The sequence below is a fragment of the Panthera pardus genome, unplaced genomic scaffold (assembly GCF_024362965.1).
Source record: "Panthera pardus isolate Hobbes unplaced genomic scaffold, ASM2436296v1 HiC_scaffold_17, whole genome shotgun sequence".
Lineage (NCBI taxonomy): Eukaryota > Metazoa > Chordata > Mammalia > Carnivora > Felidae > Panthera > Panthera pardus.
This window is the reverse complement of record NW_026526732.1, coordinates 64,127,574-64,149,957: the sequence shown is the minus strand read 5'-3', so window position 1 is coordinate 64,149,957 and position 22,384 is coordinate 64,127,574. Positions and strand designations below refer to the sequence as shown.

Sequence of the window (22,384 nt, the reverse complement as noted above, 5' to 3'; positions counted from 1 at the left end):
CAACTACCAGCATCCTAAGGGTTGCCAATACTTTTGGGACGCTTTGTTACTTTTTAATAAAGATGAACTAATTGGATTGTAAACACCACTTATTTTTAATATTTAGATGTACCTTATGACTTGTATAATGCATTTCTTTAGAAGTGACATCGGTGCAAGAGTGGCGGAGTTTCTCAGTGCCATCAGAACAGGGTGTTGTCCAAGTCCTGCAACATGTGGTGAAGCTGGAAGAAACCGCCCGATGTACTGCTCAATGACATTCCCAAGTAACTGGTTCAAATAGGCATTTGGATTTTGAGACTGACAACATACAATGCACATGCCCTAAAGGAGAAAAAAGAGAAGAAATACTAAAAGGAAAAGTTAAAAAAAATATTGAGAAACTTACTAATTTAGTCCCTAGCATTAATATCCATGTCAGAATGTGCAACCACAGTCCGCAGGGCACTGCCAGCATCAACAGATAATGTTTATGAGGCTCAGGGAGCTGCTGAGCCTGTGTGACTCCTGTACTGTGGTACCCAACCACACACGTGTGTCTTGGGGGTGTACTCAAACGGAGCAGGGGAAGTGCAGGAAGACCAAGGAAGCTTCCTTCCTCCTCTCATACGCAGAAAACTTGAGCACCCCACTCATCAACTATGTCTGTATGTCATTTCAAAGTTATGAAACACATTTTTAGGTCAGTTTTTATACGTATGTCCTGGTCATTTAACTGAGTGAGACTCAGAATTTATACTAAAAATCTTCGAATGTAAGAAATGTGATAAATTAAAACAAAAATTGACAGGAGAGAAATGCTGAAGATTAAGACTCAGAATAATGACAATTCATTTGAAGAGTTTCATATGTCAGGCACTGTACCATGTGCTTTATATCCTTTATTTCACTTAAATTTCTTAAAAAACACTGACTTAGTATTATCACATATCCAATTTCATAGCTGGGGAAACTGAGGTTTAGAGAAGTTAAGAGTTCTGTTGATTTAATCCCCTCCATTTGTATAGCTTCCATATGGATTACGGTGTTTGAGACTTAACAATTAAACCAATACCCTGAGAAATAGAATTTTTTTTCTACCAATGTTACTAAATAATGCATATTACCAAATATATATATAATCACCAACACAACGAATTATGTTCCAAAAGTTCATTTATAATTTGGCCCTTTGTGATTTAAAATGTGTTTTCCCAGAGAAATAATTAAAAATATTTGTCTCCATTTTAGCTATGAATAGATATTTACTCATCAAAAAATTTTGAAAGATTTGCAATAAAAGTAACATAGAACTGTTAAAACACTAGCAAACAACAATAATTGAAAACAAAAGGGCAATGAACACCCCTCTACTCAGTTTCTTCAATGTTTTCCCTTAAAAGAAAGCACATTATTAGAAGATGATGAAGTAATAAACAAATATGTTCTGAAAACTTTGAAGAGGAGACTGGAGTACTTTTAAGTAAAGGTGTACGTCTAAGTCAATTCTGCCAAATGGATAAATTCACCAAAATTTTCAGTTTACCACTTACAAAGTTTGTAAGAATTCTTTTTTTTTTTTTTTTTTTTTTCTGTTTTAAAGTAGGCTCCATGGTGGGGCTTGACCTCACAACCTTGAGATCAACAGTTCCCATGTTTTACCAACTAAGCCAGCCAGGTATCCCTATAAGAATTCTTACTGTACTATTTTGGCTTAAAAGGGCCACAGAGAACATGTTTTCCAGATTCTTCTGCTGCCCAAGATTCCTCCCCACCAGTATTCCCCGACTGGCCACGCTTTGTGTTTCTGTTAGCAAACTAAACTTCTTTTTAAACGTTATTATCAACACAAAATTAAAGAGCCAATTAAAAATTTCTTAGAAATTATACAAATCTGTTTAAAAAGCCCATCTGTGGAAAAGACTGCTTATTACCTAATCAAATTCCATTCTCCCTTTCTTCCTCAGCTTTCCTTGCTGAACCCCAAATTAAGAAGCACTTAACTTCAGTATGAGACACTAATGAATAACAAAGTATGCTTCCAGCCCCATCTTCCTCTGAATAACAGATCAATATTTCCAAGTGCCCATCTAGACAGGGCACAGCACCTCAAATGAAAGCTATTCATAAATCAATTATTACCTTCACTCCCACATCTCTAGAATTGCCCATTTTAGTTAGCAGCACCACTATGTGTACGAGGACCCACTCTGGGGTCTAGGAAGTATTCCATTGCTTTCTGTTGCTCCACAACATTCTCTGAGCAAGTACTTTTAATCAGAGCTCCTAAGTGTTTCTGCAATCTGCTGTGTGAGTTCCACACCTACCGGCTTAGTTCAAAACCCTCAGATAATGAACTACTCTTTGCCCTCCAAGTCTCCAATCTAACTCCCACATCAACTATCTTAGATGTTGCCACCAGAATTACCTTTCTAAAATGTAAACATGATAGGTCGTTCCCACTTCCCTATCTAAAATCCGCCAAAATCCATCAATAATCCATACAAATCCCCATGTAAAAGAACAAGTCCAAACTTCCTAGCGTGGCACATAACACCTTAAAATATATGGCTCCTCCTGTATGAGTCGATCACAACAGAATTATTCGCTCTTCCCCAGTGTGTCATACTTTCTTCAAGCTCATGACTTTTAAATACTGTTCCCTCTGACAGTCCTTCACCTCTTACCCGTTCGGCTCGTTTACAACTAATCCCCTTTACAGTGTCTTCTCTCACATCTCTTCTTCTCCGGTTGGCTAGTGGAAAGCTGAAGCCTCTAAGGAAATATGGAACACACAACTGTGTCTATGCTAGTCAGCCTCTTCTCTCAACTTTAATTACTTCTTGAAGATTTTGCTTTTTCCATCTTTGGTTTCAGGGCCAAACACAAAAGGAATTTAAAACTTGTTCAACAGAAGTGCCACGTGTACACACATGCACTGAAATTATAATGCATGGTTTTCAAATCAGCAGTTAGCAAACTGTTTTAAGGCAAAGTTTCATTATTTATTTATTTATTTATCTATTTATTTATTTTTTATTTTTTAACTTTCAAGCAGCCACACTTACTATACCTGGAGATACAAAGGAAGACTCTTTTGAATTGCGATCAACATAGGTGCAGGCAGTTCCTTCTCTTGCTGTAACACTGTATGTGGCAGCAGTAAACAATCTATGATCCGGAATAGTAGTTTTTGGGCTTTAGAGGTGGCAAAGATCTGTGCCCATGATTTAACAAGAATTCCTGACAAAGAAGAGGAGTAACAGTAGGTATGGTTACCTTCTAACCAGAAAGTTTTGCCATTCCACTATGAAATTCATATTTAAAGCACAAAGAACCAAGTTAAAGTAGGCAATAGAAAGAAACATGTATTAGGACTGAAAAGACTGATGTCATGTCATACATTTCACTAAAGAGACAAGTTTCTCTCAGAGTTCTGGTCTAAGAAAAACATACGTTTCCTAAGCAACTGTTATTTAATACACACACACACACACACACACACACACACACACGCGCACACGCGCACACACACACATTGTGATTTGGCTATACACTATGTGAATATACAGATAGACTGCTGTAATTAATCAGATTTCTCTTTTTGCTTTGGCTGCTAGGTAACTCAGAGGCAAATTTATAATCCAACTTTAAGAACACTATAAGATCACGCATTATGCTTTTATGTGTGTACTCACTTTCCCTGGGCTCCATCATGCTACTCCACATTTACGTTTTTGATACCTTTATTTCTTCATATTTTTATCTTACATAAAATTTTATAGGCTGTCTCAACCCAGTTTACAACATGAAAAGATAGAGCTAAATTTAATTGTTAAAGTAGTAAGAAGGATTAGCTATAACACCTTGAAGCAATCACTTAACCTCCCTGAACTCCACTTTTTATAACTTTCAATTGTTTAATATACACAGTGAGTTTAAATTTTGATGCTGAAAGAAGAGATGCAGACTTCTTTACTACAGGAAATGTATTATGATTTCCTTAATGCTAGGAGTCAGTTGCTACCTTTGATGATAGTAAAGCCAAACAAATGAGCACCCTTTGTTTAATGAAGTAATTAAGAGCATTTATGTAGTTCCCATTAGAGTGTATTCCTGCTATTAAGGGCTTCTCTACTGAAAAAACAAATTTAAAAGGAGATCATTAAATGCTTGCCCAAGTGGCATTAGTGGTATATGTACTGCATAAACTTTTATATTTTATTCCATCTTAGAAAGCAAAAGAGATGATACACGTCAAAGCCATTTCCATAAAACAAAAAGTTTAAAATTCAACTCTGAAGGGAAACAAAAATACGCTTATAGAAGAATGTATTGATGTTAAAAGAAAAAAAGCCCAGCCTATAATCACGTCTAAGAACAACAAACAGCAACATTAATCTTCTGTTGTAAAAGGAAATACAATAATCAATCATAAAGAAACACAATGCTCACTTAGCAATATTTTAAATAACGCTGGCTTGCTCCTCATTTTTTTCAGTAGGTGGAAAACTTGCGAATGACAGCAGTGTAAGAAGAACTCACATCCTAACTAACGTTAATATGCCCATAAAGGGAACTGCCATCACCACTGACATTTTAAATGATTTATATCACTCTTAGGTGTCACACAGGAATTGACTTATAAAAAGCAAGGGCCTTCCAACCAAAAATGCATCACCTACCCTTGTATTTCATCTTCTGCAGTGGTTAAAACACTTTGCTGAAGATCTTAAGTTTTATGAGTTCATAGAAGACAGAGGAGATCCATTTGTTTTACTGCCAAATCAGAACCCTAGTTTTTAAGTTTCAGTGAAGAATATTTAAGTGTGTGGTATTAATAAAGCAAAGAGAAAGAAATTTTTTAAGTAAAAAGCTTGGAGAAAGGTTAAAATACACAGAGTAGCTTTGTTAAACAAACAAACAAACAAACAAACAAACAAAACCAGTCTTTTTTCTGGCTATAAACATACTACGTATTTAAGCGATGCTGCTGAAAACACAGGGGCACCTAGGTGGCTCAGTCTGTTAAGCGTCTGACTCTTGATTTCGACTCCAGTCATGATCTCAGTTTGTGAGATCAAGCCCTGCGATGGGCTCCACGTTGACAGTGTGGAACCCTGCTTGGGATTCTCTCTCTCTTCCTCTGCCCCTCTCCTGCTCACACTCTTTCTTTCAAAATAAATAAACTTAAAAAGAAAAAAAGAAAATGTAGAAAAATTGTGGGGAGCATACTTCTACAATTGAAAGAGATCTGCACTGTAAGAGTCCTTATGTGTTTACTTATTTCCTACTCTATGCATATACTATGCCTAAAAAAAAAAAAAAAAAGGATTGGGATCATTATAACAGGCGTTTAAAAGTGTATTTATAGTTAGAAAGTAACTTTACTCATTTAGGAACACTAAAAGTTACATTATGTTCTATTAGCTAAGTTTATAAAATTGTTAAATTCTAGAAATATTTATTTAGTATATTTAGTTAGTATTTATTTAGTAATATACCATCTCCTACACTGGAGAAGCTCTTTCCCAATCCAGTGCCCAATATATAACTCAGGAAATGTTCTTATTTGTTCAAAATACAACATGATAATGGGAATAAAAAGCTAAAAAGATATGGCCACTATCATAAATTTAAAATTTTAGTAGGGACAAACCAAGTACACAAATAATTATAATAACTGGCAAGCTATGAAGAATGTTGTAAGAGATGGACAGCTGAAGCTTAATCAGGGAGACCAAGTCTACCTGAGAGTGTGGAAAACACAGAATATTAGGATAGGCACTGAGGATCATGGGTAGAGTTTCAATTACAAAGACAAAAGAGGAGGAATGGCTAAAGAGAGAAGAATGATCAAAAGAAAAACATGGGAACAGAAAAAGTAAGAGATGTAAAGAGAAAAACCATAAACATTAATATTAAGAACACTGAAGACAGTACTCATGAATCAATCCTTTCTCAGAAATTACTGAGTTACAATTAAGACCTCAGATGCCTTCACCTGAAGTGTGATTTTATCAACAGTTTGCACCTTCCACTAGCAGCCTTGTAAGTAAACAGCAGAGGTATCCCCAGTTAGAAACTAGCAAGGTAAATAAGTTTCTGTGGTTACCTCACTTTCCCTCAAGTGAGTATGATACCCCAAACACACATACTTCAAGCACATTTGAACTCTAAAAAGTTTATACTTGCTCTTCCTCCAATTTGTTCTGAGCCTCTTACATAAAGAAGAAAGCAAGTGATCTGTTCCTAATTTTTAACATATAAAGGGGCAACTTGTACCAATATATTCTATTCGCAGTCTCTGAGATTTAGACAAAAGAAAAGAATACCGATCTACCTTCCAGTATGCCAATCATGTAATACAACAAAGGAAGGTCCTCAATTCTTCATAGGTCGACATATTACCAATCCAAATATGATTTTGCAGTTAGGACTATCACATATTTTGTAAAATAAATATATCTCCTGAAATCATAAATTTAGCTTGGCAAAAATCTAACAGAGACAAATTATAAGGCTAAATGCTGAAATACTTATTAATCTACATTTTACTATGTTAAATTTATAAGTTATCATTTCTGTTTTCCTCTAAAATTAAGACGCCTGAATTGCTACTATAGCTTTCACTACATTCTACATCATCCATATTTAGACATTTTTGCATTCTCCTTTATCTTTCACAACAAAGATAAAAGGTTTCAGACAGCCTAAATCAGGTTTATTCATATGTTCACAAGATCAAAGGGAGAAGATATAAGGTTTTGGCCACAGAGAAATTAAAAAAAACAAAAACAAAAACCTTAAATTCTGTTATAAAAACTTCTAAGGAAAATTTTCTCATTTCCCTTTATCCAGTTCCTATTTTTGGTTAGTAACATGGTTTTAGTGAACAAAGGTATTCAAATTACTAACTTCCTCAAGAAGGATGAACTATGTTGTTATAGCACAGGCACAGAAAAAGATTTCTTTTTGAAAGGAGAAAACATAGTATTGTGAGAAGCAAGATTTGAAGCATAAATATCTCTAGTGCCGTAGTAAATTCTTTCCTGACCTCCTTCACACAGAGCAGACCAGACAAATAGAAGTGATAGTTTCCTGATATTTTAAATTCTAAGAAAGCACAGATAAGCCTTAAAAAAAAGTCCATTTTAATCATCCACTGTATTCACAGTGTGAGTGATTCACAACAGACTATTGATATCAAATTGGTATGAGTGTATTTTCTGTTTTGGTCATAATTAATTTTAATATTAACACAAACTGTAACAAGGAAAGTTCTGAAAGGAGGTGGCACAGGATAGGGACACAGCAATAGAAAGCCAACATGAATTATTCTAAGCTAAATCTTTGTCTTTCAAATTATTCTTATGATTGTATGGAGAACAGTGATTTAGTCAGTGTATTAGAATATTCCTATCATGATACTATAGGCTCAACATAAGGAAGTTTCGATAATGTCAGGAGTACATACCCATCATCCGGTAAGTCAGTTGCAGTCCTGCACTAGAAATTTTTTTTCCCAAATAAGGTTTTATATATTTTAATATTTCACCAAGGTATTCTAAGGACTTTGTGACCATGGCAGATTTATCAGAAAGTGTCTGCAGATTCCCGTAAGTAATACCAATAGCCTATAAAATAAGGAAAAACATGATTTAGATTTTCAAGTTTCATACAGTATAGACTTTGAAAAATAAAGAAAATTTCTCTTTCTACACATACAAACACACACACACCCTTACATTTAAGTTTACATCTTTAAGTTTCCAATAAATGTTCACAGGAATTAAAAAAATTGAAGATTTTCAATTAAAAAGAATGAAGTCTTACCTTTTATAATTAAAATAAAGGTTAAAAGAAGAATTAAAAAAAAAATCAATGGAACTGATATAAAAGAAGTTTATAGCCAAATTACATCAAGACTTCCAAACATCCTGGCACACAACTGGCATTCCCCAAATTCCTACAAGTAAAATCTACAAGCAACATTACCAAATTCTTACATGTATGACTTCTCTAAAGTTCAGTTATATGATATGGATTGATTTTTCCCCGCAAAATTTTATGAGCCATTAGATGCTAACTTAACTTTCTCAGAGGAAAAATGATGAGGCACAAAGGACAGAGAGAGCAAAATGGTGAGGTGGTAGAGAGAAATGTGAGGTGAGGCAGTGAGAGAAGAGTGAAGTGTGAAAAGGAAGAGAAATAAATGAAAGAATAAGTTGAGGAAAGGTGAGAATAAGAGGTGACAAGTCACAAAAAGAATCAAGAGAAGACTGGCTACAGATAGGTTAGAAGGTTTGAGAAGAGTAGCAGTTTTCAAACCATTATTGGCGACTTAGAGTGGATTTCAATGACCTAAATCGGACACAATGGCACCAATACAGTTACATGATTTTTCTCCTGCAGCTCTCAGCAGATAAGACAAAGGAGAGAAAGCAAATTGTTGCACTAATCCAAGGTTGAGGGTTTGTAGGTGTAACCAAAAGACCAAAGATGGAAGACTGAAAGGATGATAAGAGTACACCTGCAGTAAGGCCACCAAGGGGTCTAATTAAGACGGATGGGGAAGAAGTGAGACCTTGAGAGGATGTTGCACTTGGAGAAAAGGAAGTGGAAGGTCACTTGGAGGTCTGGAGGCACAGGTGGTGATCATCAAAGAGTTCTCAGATAATCCAATGATGCCATAGCTCAAGGTTTAGTCATGGGAGTGGGCAGATGAAGTAGAGCAGAAGTGAAGATCACTAAAGACTTGTGGAGTTTTGAAATGAGGGATTAGGATAAGTTATTCAATGTGATATTACAGTTAGTCAAGTTGATAACAAAATGTAGAATGTAGGAAAAGAAGGAATCTAGTGAACTGGAGTGACTGACAGATGAAAACAAAAGATATACTTGATGAACCTTTTCTTTTTATTTAGCTTTCTGCCCTTGGTTCTCTACATTTCTTTTCCTAGACCAGAAGTTCTCAAACTTCTCAGTTCCCTTTCATATGCTTAAAAGTTGGGATCTTAAGGTGCGTACTATTATTTGAGCTATATCTATTGATATTTACCATATAAAAAAAGAGAAAATTTAAATTATGTACTAGTTCACTTAAAAATAAGAAGCATTATGGGGCATCTGGGTGGCTCAGTTGGTTAAGCGTCCAGCTCTTGCTTTTAACTCAGGTCATGATCTCACACTTCGTTGAGTTCGAGCCCTGCACTGGGCTCTGTGCTGACAGCACAGAGCCTGCTTGGGATTCTCTCTTTTCCTCTCTGTCCCTCTCCTGTTCATGCGCGCTCTCTTTCCCTCTGTCTCTCTCAAAGTAAATAAACTCAAAAAAAGTAAAAATAATAAGCATTATACATTAACACAGTAAAATGTTTTTATGGAAAAGAACTTTATTTTTCAAAACAAAAAAAAAATTAGTGAAAAGTGACAATTTTTACATTTCTGCAAAACTCTTTAAGTTCTGGCTTAACAGAAGACAGCTAGATTCTCATATTTGTCCCTACACACAATTTGTTGTAATATGCTGCAGATGAAAACAATTCAATCTCACAAATACATGTAACTGGAAGAGAAATTATTTTAATAGACATTTCAGGTAACTATGGGAATCCCTCTTTGATATTACACCAAAACTTGACAAGTGATATTTCTTAAAGGTTAATTGTATTATGGAACTCAAAACCGTGTCAACAAATATTCTGTACTCTTCTGCATTAAAAGCCACTGCTCTATTTAGCTTTCTTAATGAATGTTTAATACTCATGCATGCTTTTAAAAAACCTGTACTGGTCATTTGGAAAATTCTAGTTCCCTGAGTTAGCTTGCCAATGTTGACACATTTCACTTATCCACTAAAAAAAATCCTATTTGTTAATATCACCACCAATGTCATCAGAAAAGTCTTTAATTATCATGAAGCTCTCACGCTCATAATGGCAAATGCTTAAGTTTTCCAAAATTCTAATTTTCTTAAAAGCTCAAATTGTGTTATTAGCAACAAACACCGTCAGTTGTTTTCTTTGAAGTGATACTCATTTCACACATTTCTGAGCAAATGTCTGCCAAATACCCAAGTCTGAACAACCATACTTTGTTAGTTGTTCTTTCAAGATCAAAGCAGTCAGGTCAGCTTGTAACTCAAATTATTACATAAAGTGTTGTTTTTGGACAACCACCTCACTTTATATGAAGCAGGTGTACTTTTAAGTGCACTTTCCATTGTCATTCATAGGACATTACAGGACATGTACTCAAAGGTCAACATTTAATACATTTAAGAATTTACTGTTTCATTAAGAATATTCTTAAGTGAGACTGGGTTCTTTTTTTTTTTTCTCTTGTGATTGTGTGGCAGTGAAAATTATGACCACCAATATAACATTGGGCCATGGTGTTGATTTGTGCTAAAGTTTCTGCACCGTTTGTGCAAATGTCAATACACTTTTGAGCTTTAAAATTCCTGAAAAGGTATCAGCAACCCTCAGATGCCTATGAAACACAATTTTGAGAACCACTGATCTAGATCTCAGTATTTCTCTGTGTTTAGCCTTAACCTCCCAGGACTATAAGACATATGTATTTCTCAGACTATCTCAGGGATTTCTTTGACTCTATTTACTTGTCATACTATCATTTCTATGTAAGAAAGAGTTAACATGGTAGGCCATAGACTGCTATCTTTAAAAAGGTGTACTTTTAAGTACGGCCCTTGGTTGGTGATTGGGAACTTAGGTTTTTCCCACCATTTCCCAGTAAGTATGGCTCACTCAACCTAAACTGTCTGTGCAAACAATATAGTTTACACTGAATATCTGCCTCTCTTCTGGGAGTCTGGAATTTTCTAAGTGCTAGGCAAAGGGGGCCTATGTGAAAACCCTCGGGCAGACAGCAGACAGCATTTCAGATGTGTTGTCACAATTCCTAGTTGGAAGAATTAAGCATGTCCAGTGCAACATCTGGGAGAGGACCCTTGGAAACTGTGCCTGGTGTCTCCAGACTTCACCCCATGCTGACTGAGCTTTGAATTCTTTCATTGTAATAAATCACAGCTGTGAGTACAACGATATGCTGAGCTCTGAGTCCTCCCAGAGAATCACATAGTACCTGGGAATGATCTTGGTGACACCTTACACCAATCTCAAACTAAACCAGTTTAAAACTGAACTCCTCACCTACTTCTCCCTCACCCTAAGTCATGTGCTCCTATTTCTCCTTAAGGTATCATCATTCTTTTAGTTAAACACAGTATTTCTTTCACATCCCTTCAAAATTTCATAATTCAATTTTTACTTCCTTCTAAATCAGCTAGTTTCTGGCCAACACCTTCACTCTAATCTACTGTTAACTAATTTTCTTAAAAAGTCATTTGATCAAATTAGACCTACTTAAAAATGTATAAAGCCTTCATACTGTTCACAGGAGAAAATCCAAACTTCTTAGACCAAGATGCTCTGAATTATTAACCTACTGAATGATCTATAAACTGACACTTCGCATACACTGTCTTACTATTTTAACCTTTGTGTTTATCCTGTATTCTCAGACAAGTAAAAAGTTAAGATCAAGGACTACTTCTTTTGTTTTTTCAAACCCCTAACTAAGAAATCCTGGCATAATACTATCTAGCATTTAGCAAACAATTATTATTTACTGAGTGATGAAAGAACAATTAATTGGACGGGATGAAATTAGAAGACTCTTTGGAAACTATTAGTGAAGTACATGACCTCTACCTCCCTTTCTGATCCCGTATGGTTCCTAGGATAGGTGTTTAAGTACAAGTGAAGATCTGATCAACAACTAAATAAAAGGCTCAAAAGAAATGGCCATTTCATATCTGCATGAACTATTACTAAATATTTTTAGGATTTATATGGTATCACTAATTGTCATACAATTGTACTTTAACTTAATAGAAACCACAGTGGAAGAATTCACATTTGTGGCAATAGCTTATAGCTGTATTTATTTTCATTGCAGTTAATGCCAACTGCTCTGTGGGAAAATAAACCAACTTTTATTGTGAATAGCTTACAAAACCACTAATCCAAACACATGAACAACTTCAGCAAGGATGCAAAGCAAAGACTATCACATAATATAAATTCCTGCAAAATTAATAAATAAAAGTCAAATGCTGAAAGGGACTATTTATTATGGAGACAAAGCTAAAACAAATGATTGGATTTTAAGGCCCCAACTATAATGATATGAAGCACTTAGTGTTTATGCTAACTACAATAAAATTTTACTGTAAAATTTACTATTTGCTACAGGGTGGTAAACATTAAGTTAGAACTATTATGGACCCTGTATAAGGAAATCTAGTTCCCAAGAATCTGGAGAATATTGCTACCTAGGAACTTCAGCAATAAGATATTCCTACAATTGACACAAGCCTTAGTGTGAGGCTTTTATGTAGCATTCCTTAGTCATTACTTTTCATTAAATGTACTTCTTTTGGTGTCCTTAATATAATTGTCCTCAACAAATATATTCTGTAATTGTACTAAATCACTGATTCACATTTTTATTCCTCCTTAATTTTATAAGAGCAGGCAACTAATAATATGATTCATTTAAAATAATTCATTTTATAGACAAATTTCATAAACACTTCAAGTTTTTGTGAAAAATAATTATAATTCATCTGGACAATTATACTAATAAATGAAAAATACCTCAAAAAATAGAATAAGTGCTTTTGTAGGGTCTTCTGGACTGGATAAATATTCAACTTGAGCCTTTGAAAAAATATTCTTTACTTCTGAGAGTTTAAATAGCAACCTTGTCAGTTCAGCCAACTGTCCCAAGTACTCTTTTTCTGTTAAGATAAAAATAATATAATAATATTCATAGGTTTATTATATAAATTTATGTTACATAGATGAGAGTAAGGAATGCAGCATTCATGTATAACATTCTTTTTAAAATAAAATTCAAATTTCCACATAATTAAAAACTTTCAATTAAGTCTCTAAGGAAAAGTTTTATTTAAAACCAAAAAAACATATACTTGTGAATACACAAGCCCCGAAAGTTTTTCATGTCAAGCCGATTGATGTAATAAGATATCACAATAAATTTGGGGCATTTTTTTTCAGTCCAAACTTTGTGTGATTTACAAATGGCCATAAAGAATAGCTTTCAGAAAAGGAATGTCCTGTGGGCAACCAGAATTGAATGGATATTTAAAAAAATAATAAAGTATAAGTATCAGTCTGTGAATAATAATAGTAAAGCAGAAGAGAGGTAAAATATCTAATATAAAATAGGAGAGAAGTATTCACAATTAGATACTTTTCTTTTTAGGGTGTTAACAGTGTGATATCTGGTTATTTGCTTTACAGTTCCACCTTTTTTTTTGTGATTAGTTTCTTCAAGGTAAAAAGATAGCTTGTCACCTGAGAGCAAGTTTTTGTTCCTGGCTTCCAAGGAAACAAGTTCTTTTATCTTTATAGGAGAGAAATTTGTCATATATAACAGGGAACTATCAGGAAAAAGAAACAGGCTGCAAAAGGAAATGCACACACACACACACACACACACACACACACACACACACACACACACATATAAAACATGTATATATACACAAACATTTTATATAACAAATATATTTTTCATCTTTTTCTATTAATTTGTGTAACAAAACAGGACATTTTAAATATTAGTTAGCTATCTAGAAAGTAAAATGCCTGAAATACTTACCAACTGCCTGTTCAGGATTTATATCAATGAACAAATCATCAGGCACATAGAAGTTTTTTATATACATTTGCAAAATGCAACGAATCCATGATCTTACAGTTAAGGCTTGGAAAGATACACAGCCTGAATGAGAAAGTGCTTCACATAACATGCTGTAAAAACAAGTTGATGGATGTTAAAACCAAAACCAAAACCAAAACCTTATAATATATTCCCTGAGTATAGAGATTAAGAAATAAAGGACAAATTCTAACATACCCCACTTCTTGGCTTGTTTTATAGACACATACATTAATTCAGATACACACTGCTGAAAATAAACACTAGAGATACACAAAAAAGCGTATTTTATATAACAATTTTTGCTTTCATCTATAGCAGTTCTAATTTTTAATATTTATTTATTTTTGAGAGAAAGAGAGCATGCGAGTGCAAGCATGAGTGGGGGCAGGGCAGAGAGCTGAAGTCGGACACTCAACCAACTGAGCCACGCAGGTGCCCCTGACGGTTCTAATTTTTAATTTCCTTCTTCCACTGATGGCAAATGTGTAGGTTTATGCCAAAGGCAAGAGGTAAGGAGAATAAGGTTAAAATGGGAAAACCTAGAAAGGGGCTTATAAGTAGCTAGGTGACATAATAAAGGAAGTGGCAAGTAGAAAAAAAACAGTGGCCCTTAGAGTAAATAAAAAGAAGTGGTCATGACCATTTATGTAAGAAAAGAGTTAATGACAAAGATTTCTGTGTGAGTCTTCTAACCAATTCCATACCCATCCCTTTCTTTCCTGCTATACCACTGCATAGGCGGTCATTATTGAAGAATTACAAAGTAACATCTGACAGAAAAAAAATAAAACCAAAAATCTTTCTGTGAAGCCAAAAGCCTGGCTGAATCTGATATTTAACCATTTTATAACGGGGGTAGAAAGGATGAGGGTGGTCTTAACCTAACTATGAAGTGCTAGGTAAAGTCAGAAATTTGAAAAATACATGTAAGTCATAACTCTAAAAATATTACTTTGAAAAACCTGAACAGAAGACGTCCCAAAGAGTACACAGTGCCGAAGAACTGTTTGTCATTTATGACCTATACAACTTTCCAAAGTTCTTTAACACCTTTGCATTTCAGTTTCTTCAACTGTTACTAATACATCAAATACTATTTTTTAAACTAAACTTATTCTAGACAGTTTCAGCAGAAGTATTTAATAAATACTGTTTGTTATTATAGAATTAGCAAGCTAGAAGAGACTAAAAGTAATCCAATGGAAGTTGAGCTCCCTTACTTCATGACTGAAAGCCAATTGAGAAGATGGCTTACTGACTGCTTAGTGGACTCCCTTATGCGAATACCTCACTGACCGCATCCCTCTTCATCTGGACAGGAACTACAGTGGTCTCCCAGGTTTGTGCATTTATTTTCCCTCATCTTACTATTCTTTTTCAAATCTTCCCGATTACACTATTTCTATTGTAACTTCATTTACTATATGTTTTTCCTACTGGAGTTCCTCAGATCTGTTATACAATGCAACAGGAGATACAGATAAGGAAACCAGGGTTCAGGGTGATGAAGTGTCGTGTTCCTAATTGTACAAGAGTTGAGTCTAAAAATCTAGCTGTGAAAGGAAAAGCTATCATCGCACCTAAAAATACAACAATATACTTGTATTTTACAGAACCAGCAATATTAATTACATAATTTCTTTCACAAAGGTGAATATAGAAAGGTAATTTCAGGATGAAATAAAGGTAGTCCTACAAAAACAGTTTTAAAAAAAAGCTTTTAAGCAGCAAGTTTTTTGTTTATTTTTATTTATTTATTTATTTTTAAGGCAGGCTACTGCCACTGTCAAATGCTGATACATCCAAAAGCAAAAACCACCAAAGTGTCAGTATATGTACGAAGATCAGTTTTTATTTGTGAAAATTCTTATTTTCCTAGTATACTGATCTATCATGAGTTTCTATACATGTGCATACCTGAAATCAAGTCACTTACCTATTTTGTAGGCAATGACTTAAATATCTTGCTACAACCTGGGGCCAGATGATATCATCCCAACCAAAAAGCTGTATTATTGATATAACTGGCTGAGGCTGAAGATCTGATGGAGCTGTGCTGGGCATGTCCAATGCTAGCAAAGTAAAATCTAGATTTTAAATGAGAAAAATTTATGGTGAGGAATTTTTTTAACTTAAAAAAAATTAAAAATTTTTTTTGACAGAGACAGAGCACATGTGTACTCTTGAGTGTGGGGCGGGGAGTGTAGAGAGAGAGGGAGAGAGGGAGAGAGGGAGAGAGGGAGAGAGGGAGAGAGGGAGAGAGGGAGAGAGGGAGAGAGGGAGAGAGGGAGAGAGGGAGAGGGAGAGGGAGAGGGAGGAGAGGATCTTAAGCAAGTTCCATGCTGAGCATGGATATGGGGCTCGATCCCATGACCCTGGGATCATGAACTGAGCCAAAATCAAGAGTCGAATGCTCAACCAACTGAGCCACCTGGGCACCCTTATGGTAAGGAATTTTTAAAAACTATTTCCCCTCCTCAAATTATATCAATAGTGATAAAAAGAATTCACTCAATAATAAAATGTCACATGTAGAAATGCAGAACAAAAAGCAAAAACTGAACTATATTCATGTTGCCAAAGAAATTTCCGTAGTGATTATATAATCTCCAAGAATGGGTCTAGAATAATCTATTTCAGCATTATCATCGTGGAATCTATAATGGCTTCCTCAAATTCCAAATTCTACATCTGATGTTTGTACCCCCTCATTGAAAAATCCCATTTATTTTTATTTTTAAAAAGTTGTTAAATGTTTTTTTAATTTTTGAGAGTGTGTGCACGCGCGCGTGAGCGAACATGAGTGGGGGAGGGGCAGAGAAGGAGACACAGAATCCAAAGCAGACTTCAGGCTCTGAGCTGTCAGCACAGAGCCCAATGCAGGGCTTGAACTCACAGACTGTGAGATCATGACCCGAGCTGAAGTCTGACGCTTAACCGACTGAGCCATCCAGGCGCCCCTCAAAAACCCCATTAAAAAAAATATTTCTAGCATCTATTTCTCTCCAATCAAGCTAATGTACTTGCCACCTGCCACAGAGAAGACTTTGGTCTCAGGCAATGGATAGTCTTCCATTAAATGGTAATTTCCTAATAATAATCAGTGACACTCCACTTTCTTCAGAACCTACTAAGCCTAGGAACTAGAATTCCCTAGTTAGCCACATTAAACAAATATACTTTATTTTGTGATTTCCTGGGAATTCCCCAACTTAATTTGTATTATATTAGTTAATGTTTGTCAATAGACTGCTTATGAAGCACTGGCTCCTCCGTACCTCCCTCAAGCGGTGGCTGTGTATTCTCCCACTTCTCTCCTACACTTGACCTACAGATAGCAGAGTCTGCACCTTGGTCCTGAGGCTGCTTCTAGACCATTCTCCCCTTCCTCCTCTTGAAAACCTCCAGCTTTGACTCTCATGTCATCAGACACCAGTCACTAATTCTCCTTGTTGCATTCGCCTAGTGTTTCCTTGTTCATCTCCCCTCATTCCTTTAAGACTATATAGCTCACTAACCACATCCTCTCTAGCAGTGCTCCTGTCATAATCCTGGATGGCTTTTCTTCCGATATCCTGGCCTATCAGTTTCTTGAACTCCCCTCCTCAGCGAATCTATCTTCCACTCTATTTCAGCCATTTACTCCCATGCTGATACTGTGAGACTTTGGCATTAGCAATAAGTACATTCTCTCCCGCTTTCTGGCACCTCCACCCAATTGGAGGGGTTTTCCAACTCTCTTGTCTCTAGGTCTCCAACTCCCAACAACTATCTGATTCCACCAAGACCTACAATTCATTGATCCGACAACTTTTTCCCTGTCCCTCACTGCCTTCATGCCTTCTTTCCTTTTTTAGGCAGCTTTATTGCACGGTCCACTGTTACACTAGTTTTGCGTACTGTCCACTCCCTTGCTTCTTACTTGATTCATTGTGTTTCTCTGGAAAAAGCAAATGTTTAATTCCAACTCTTGGTCTTCTCTTGCTATGTACCTGCTCCAGTATAAATGGCTGGCAAGGAATCCTACTGACTGATCTCACTTTAAATTTAGGACTATAAACTAAGTTAGACCTTAGAGCTGGCCAGCATTCCTGATACATTACTCCAGTCCATTCAGACTTTTACTCTCCTGGAGGGCTACTGCATACCTTCTTCCCTCTCTCTGTCGTTAGCCAGCACCTCCTCCCCATCCCCACCTTCAGCTAATGGCCTTACTTACTACTTCACAAAGAAATGAGAAACATCAGCCGAGAACTACCACAAGCTAGTGGCACATCTACCTAGCTGCCTCTTCTTGGACCCCCCCTTTTTTAAGTTTGTTTGTTTATTTATTTATAGAATGCACATACACTGGGCACATTAGCAGAAACATCAGGTGTAGAATTTGGAATCTGAAGAAGCCATTATAGATTCCACAATGATAATGATGAAATAGATTATTCTAGACCCATTCTTGGAGACCTTTATGATCGCTGCACAGAATCCCAAGCAGGCTCCACACTGTCAGCGTGTGGAACGTGACATGGGGCTCGAACTCACGAACTGTGAGGTCATGACCTGAGCCAAAATCAAGAGTCGGTCACTTAATCATCTGAGCCACCCAGGTGCCTCTGGGCCCATTTACTCTGCCTTCTCTTCTGCTCCTACAGATCATCTGAGGCCAAGTCTTTTATAGGATCCCATTTCTCTTAGACATTAAACCACAAGTGACTACCATGCATCATTAAGTTTTCCTTTACTCCAAACATTCGTCAGGATTATAAATATGCTGAAATTTCTCCCATGTTATTAAAAAGAAAAAATCTCTCACTCACACCTCCCTCTAGCTAACACCTCCATTTTTCTACTTCTCTTAAACAGTGATACTCAAAAAGATATATCCACATTTGCAGTCTGTAATTCATCTTCTCACATTTTCTCTTAAATCACCTTTAATCAGGACTTTGTTTCTAGCACTATACCAAAACTCCTTTTCAGGGTGACCACTGACCTTCCCTCTTGCTAAATCCAGGGCCCAATCTCAGGCTTCATCTTTTTTGATCCATTAATAGCATTTGAGCAGTTGACTCCCTCTTCCTTGAAATCCTGTCATTTGATTTCCAGGGCAACACACTTGGCTTTCCTGTTGCTTCACTGGCATTCCTTTGCAGTCTCCTCTCTTGGTTCCTTTTTATCCCACAAATCTGAACATGGGAGTATCCTGGAGCCCAGTCCTCATGCTTCTCTCTTCACCAAACTTACTCTATCGATGATCTCATCCAGTTCACAGCTTTAATGACTATACACAGTTCCCAAATTTAACCTCTTCTCTGAACCCAACACTTATTATCCAAGTGCCTGCTTTTCTTAGAGTTTCATGGGTATCTAAAAAAAAAGCCCAATATCAAAATCCTAGTCTTCCCTCATAAAATCTGCTTCTGTCACAATTTTCCTCACCTCCATAAATGAGGAATTCTCTCTTTATTCTGCTTACCATATTATACCCACCTAGAAATTCTGTCAGGTCTACCTTCAAAGTACTCTGTGTACCTTCAGACTGGAAATCCAACCGCTTCTCACCACCTGTACTGCTACCATGTTAGCTCAAGCTGCTCATTTCTGAATTGTCAACGGTTCGCTAACTGGCCTCCCTATAGTTGGCTCTCAGTCTAGTAGCCAGAAGGATGCTCCTCACTCCTTTGCTCAACACTTTTTCAAAAGCTTCTAATCTCAGAGTAAAAGCTAAGAGTCTTTCCAACTGCATACAAGGCAGAACACAAGCTAGCTCTTCACTACCTTTTGGTTATATATCTGGACTCTCCCTTCCTTTCTCATGCCACACAAGCTTTTATGGCTTCTCTGTGGTTCCTCAAGCACACCAGACATGCTCTTGCTTCTGTTCCTGTGCAGAGCATTGGTCTCTGACTTCCTTCAGGTCTTTGCTTAAATGGTACTTACTCAAGCCTCCCTGACAATTCTATTTAATATTACAATCTGCCTCTGGCATTCCCTATCCTCTCTGATACATTTTTATTTTTCTCCAAAAACAATTATCACCTTTTATTACATATCTTGCTTACTTACTAATTGTTCTTTCCCCTGCACTAGACTAGAAGTTCAATGAGAACAGGTAACTTACACGTGAGAAAAGGAATTGCAGTCCTTTTTCCACTGGTAATTCCACAATGGCATTACCATAAAATAAATGTGGGTGTTCGATTACTGTTGTTTTTAATGCAGGAAACTTTTTTCTCCTAACCTATCAAGTCTTTACTTCAAAACAAACCCCTATAAGTGTGTGTGTGTGTACACTTTTACTTATTTTTAGCAACTAGGACAGCGCTCATTAAACTTGTGTGGTATCATTTCTGTTCACTGACTGTGAGTTGGGATGATGAATGCAAGAAAGAGAAGTCATATTGGCTTCTAACGACTGCTTTGGTTAAACTGATTACATATCAATATTTATTTTCATAGACATCTGGTAGCTGGAAAACTGTGTCCTGTCACAGTTCTTCAATCTGTCATTGTAATGTTTTAATTATGGAAATGCTAGTAGAATTCAAGATCTTTCACAATTTATATCATTCAGTCTTTTATGTAGTGCTTTTAGCTCAGCTTTCTGTCATTCACACCAGGGTAAAATCACGGTTTAGGTGTTAGGTCTTAAAAAACATCACATCGAAATGCATTACATACCTTTACACAAATTGCAGTTAAAGGCATGTAGTTGCTATACTGATCGCCATCTATTCTAGTACTTCTTAACATATTTTGCGTGAAATATTCCTTTGAGAAAGATAATGATCTCTTCTTAGAAAATGGCAGATATGCTCAGATACTCAAATTCTTGTCTACAACGTCATGTGATTCAGATTCCCTTAAAGCCTAAGCACATGACCTTAGGCCAAGAGTCAAATTAATTAAAAATTACAACCTAAAATAGAATCTAGAAGTCAGAACAGTAACAGTCTATACATTTGAGGTTATTCTTATCTCTGCTTGGTGAAGTAGAATTCATAGTACATTCTTTTACTCTTCACAGAAGTAACTTTATGTTACATCTAGATATCTCCATACACAATTTGAAAATAACGTCCTTGAACTAGAAGAAATGCTACTTTTCTTTCCAGATATTGCACGCATAAGAAAAGTTTATGCACATTCGATATTTTTAAGATCGAAAATTATATTTTATTTTTAGCGAACAATCACTTAATTTTTACCTTTACTAAGAAGAAAACAAACAAGCCAAAGGATCTTAATTTAAAAATACAAAACTCTTTTTATCTTTCTGGTTGTCAAAGTATTTATTAGACTGTAATAAAAGAGTTTGTTACCAAGCAAATAGAAGAAAAAACTGACAGAGTCTGCAAAATGAGAAGCTAATTAGCAAATTAACAACGCTGACCTGCCGCTGCGTCCGCAAGTTCTGAGAGAGGCACTATCTGTGACATTCTCTGACTCTTCAAAAATGAAAAGAAATGTCTCCATAGTGCACTGGCAACTGCAGCAAGGTGGCGCTCTTTAGCCGATAATGAAGACTGCGCAGTTAGGTCCACATTCTCCTTTTGAAGTTCCTGACGCAATTGTTGATGCATACTCCTAAAAAGAAATAAAAATATAGCTAACGCCCAACAAATCTTTACAAAAATCTTCTTTGAATACATTTTTGGCTTTTAACGTTTATAGCATATGAAAACTGAAGGACCGTTTTATATAATTAAATCCTTTATGCCAAGACATTATGCATTTCTGGTTATTTGATGGATGAATGATGGCATATTAAGCACCATAAAGTTAATGTTAATTACTAATGTCAACCATTAATTATATGCTTTTTAATATGTCAGATCCAAATGAGAAACAGGCAGCTTCAGAATGAATGTCTGCATTTTGCAACTTGCTATGACAAGTGATTTTACTTACAGTGTAGACATGAAAGCAATTTTTTAAACCATTTTCTTCCAAGAGCTTTAGGACATGGATGTACCAAGAGGAAAGAAAGTACATCTAGCTTGCCTGTGTGTGGCATTTGTAATTAAAATATTTTCCTACACAAAACTGTGCCAGGTATAATCTTGGTACTTTGGTCCCAAAAGATCCATAATCATTTTCACAAAGCAGACAATAATAAATAAAAAGTTCTTGCTCTCTATAACTTAGTAAAACATGAATACAATGCTGCCTAGTCATTTATTCACCTATATGTTTAATTTAACTGAAAATTTAGACATTTCTTGCAAACCAAAACTACAGTGAGATATCACCTCACTCCTGTCAGAAAAGGTAAAATTAACAACACAAGAAACAACAGGTGTTGGTGAGGATGTGGTGAGAAAGGAACCCTCCTGCATTGTTGGTGGGAGTGCAAACTCTGGAAAACTGTATGGAGTTTCCTCAAAGAGTTAAAAATAGAACTACCTTAGGATTCTGCAGTTGCACAATTGGTTATTTACCCAAAGAATACAAGAACACTAATTCAAAGGGATACATGCACCCCTATGTCTGTAACAGCATTATTTACAATAGTCAAGATATGGAAGATGAATGGATAAAGAAGATACAGTGTGTGTATATACATGCACAATGGAATATTTTATTCAGCCATACAAAATAATGAAATCCTGCCATTTGCAATGACATGGAT

The 22,384-nt window shown here is 35.9% G+C and overlaps 1 protein-coding gene across 3 annotated transcripts in view; it reads right to left on the bottom strand.

The window, feature by feature from the left end:
* MMS22L (MMS22 like, DNA repair protein) overlaps positions 1 to 22,384 on the bottom strand; it is a 123,046-nt gene that overhangs the window by 16,307 nt on the left and 84,355 nt on the right. For all 3 annotated transcript variants that reach the window (XM_053904635.1, XM_053904636.1, XM_019442918.2), the window contains 7 exons: positions 21,146 to 21,339; positions 15,692 to 15,842; positions 13,693 to 13,844; positions 12,663 to 12,805; positions 7,457 to 7,616; positions 3,053 to 3,222; positions 113 to 324 (listed from right to left, as the gene is read on the bottom strand). In XM_053904635.1, coding sequence (XP_053760610.1) covers positions 113 to 324; positions 3,053 to 3,222; positions 7,457 to 7,616; positions 12,663 to 12,805; positions 13,693 to 13,844; positions 15,692 to 15,842; positions 21,146 to 21,339 — 1,182 coding nt within the window. The remainder of the gene's footprint in view (positions 1 to 112; positions 325 to 3,052; positions 3,223 to 7,456; positions 7,617 to 12,662; positions 12,806 to 13,692; positions 13,845 to 15,691; positions 15,843 to 21,145; positions 21,340 to 22,384) is intronic.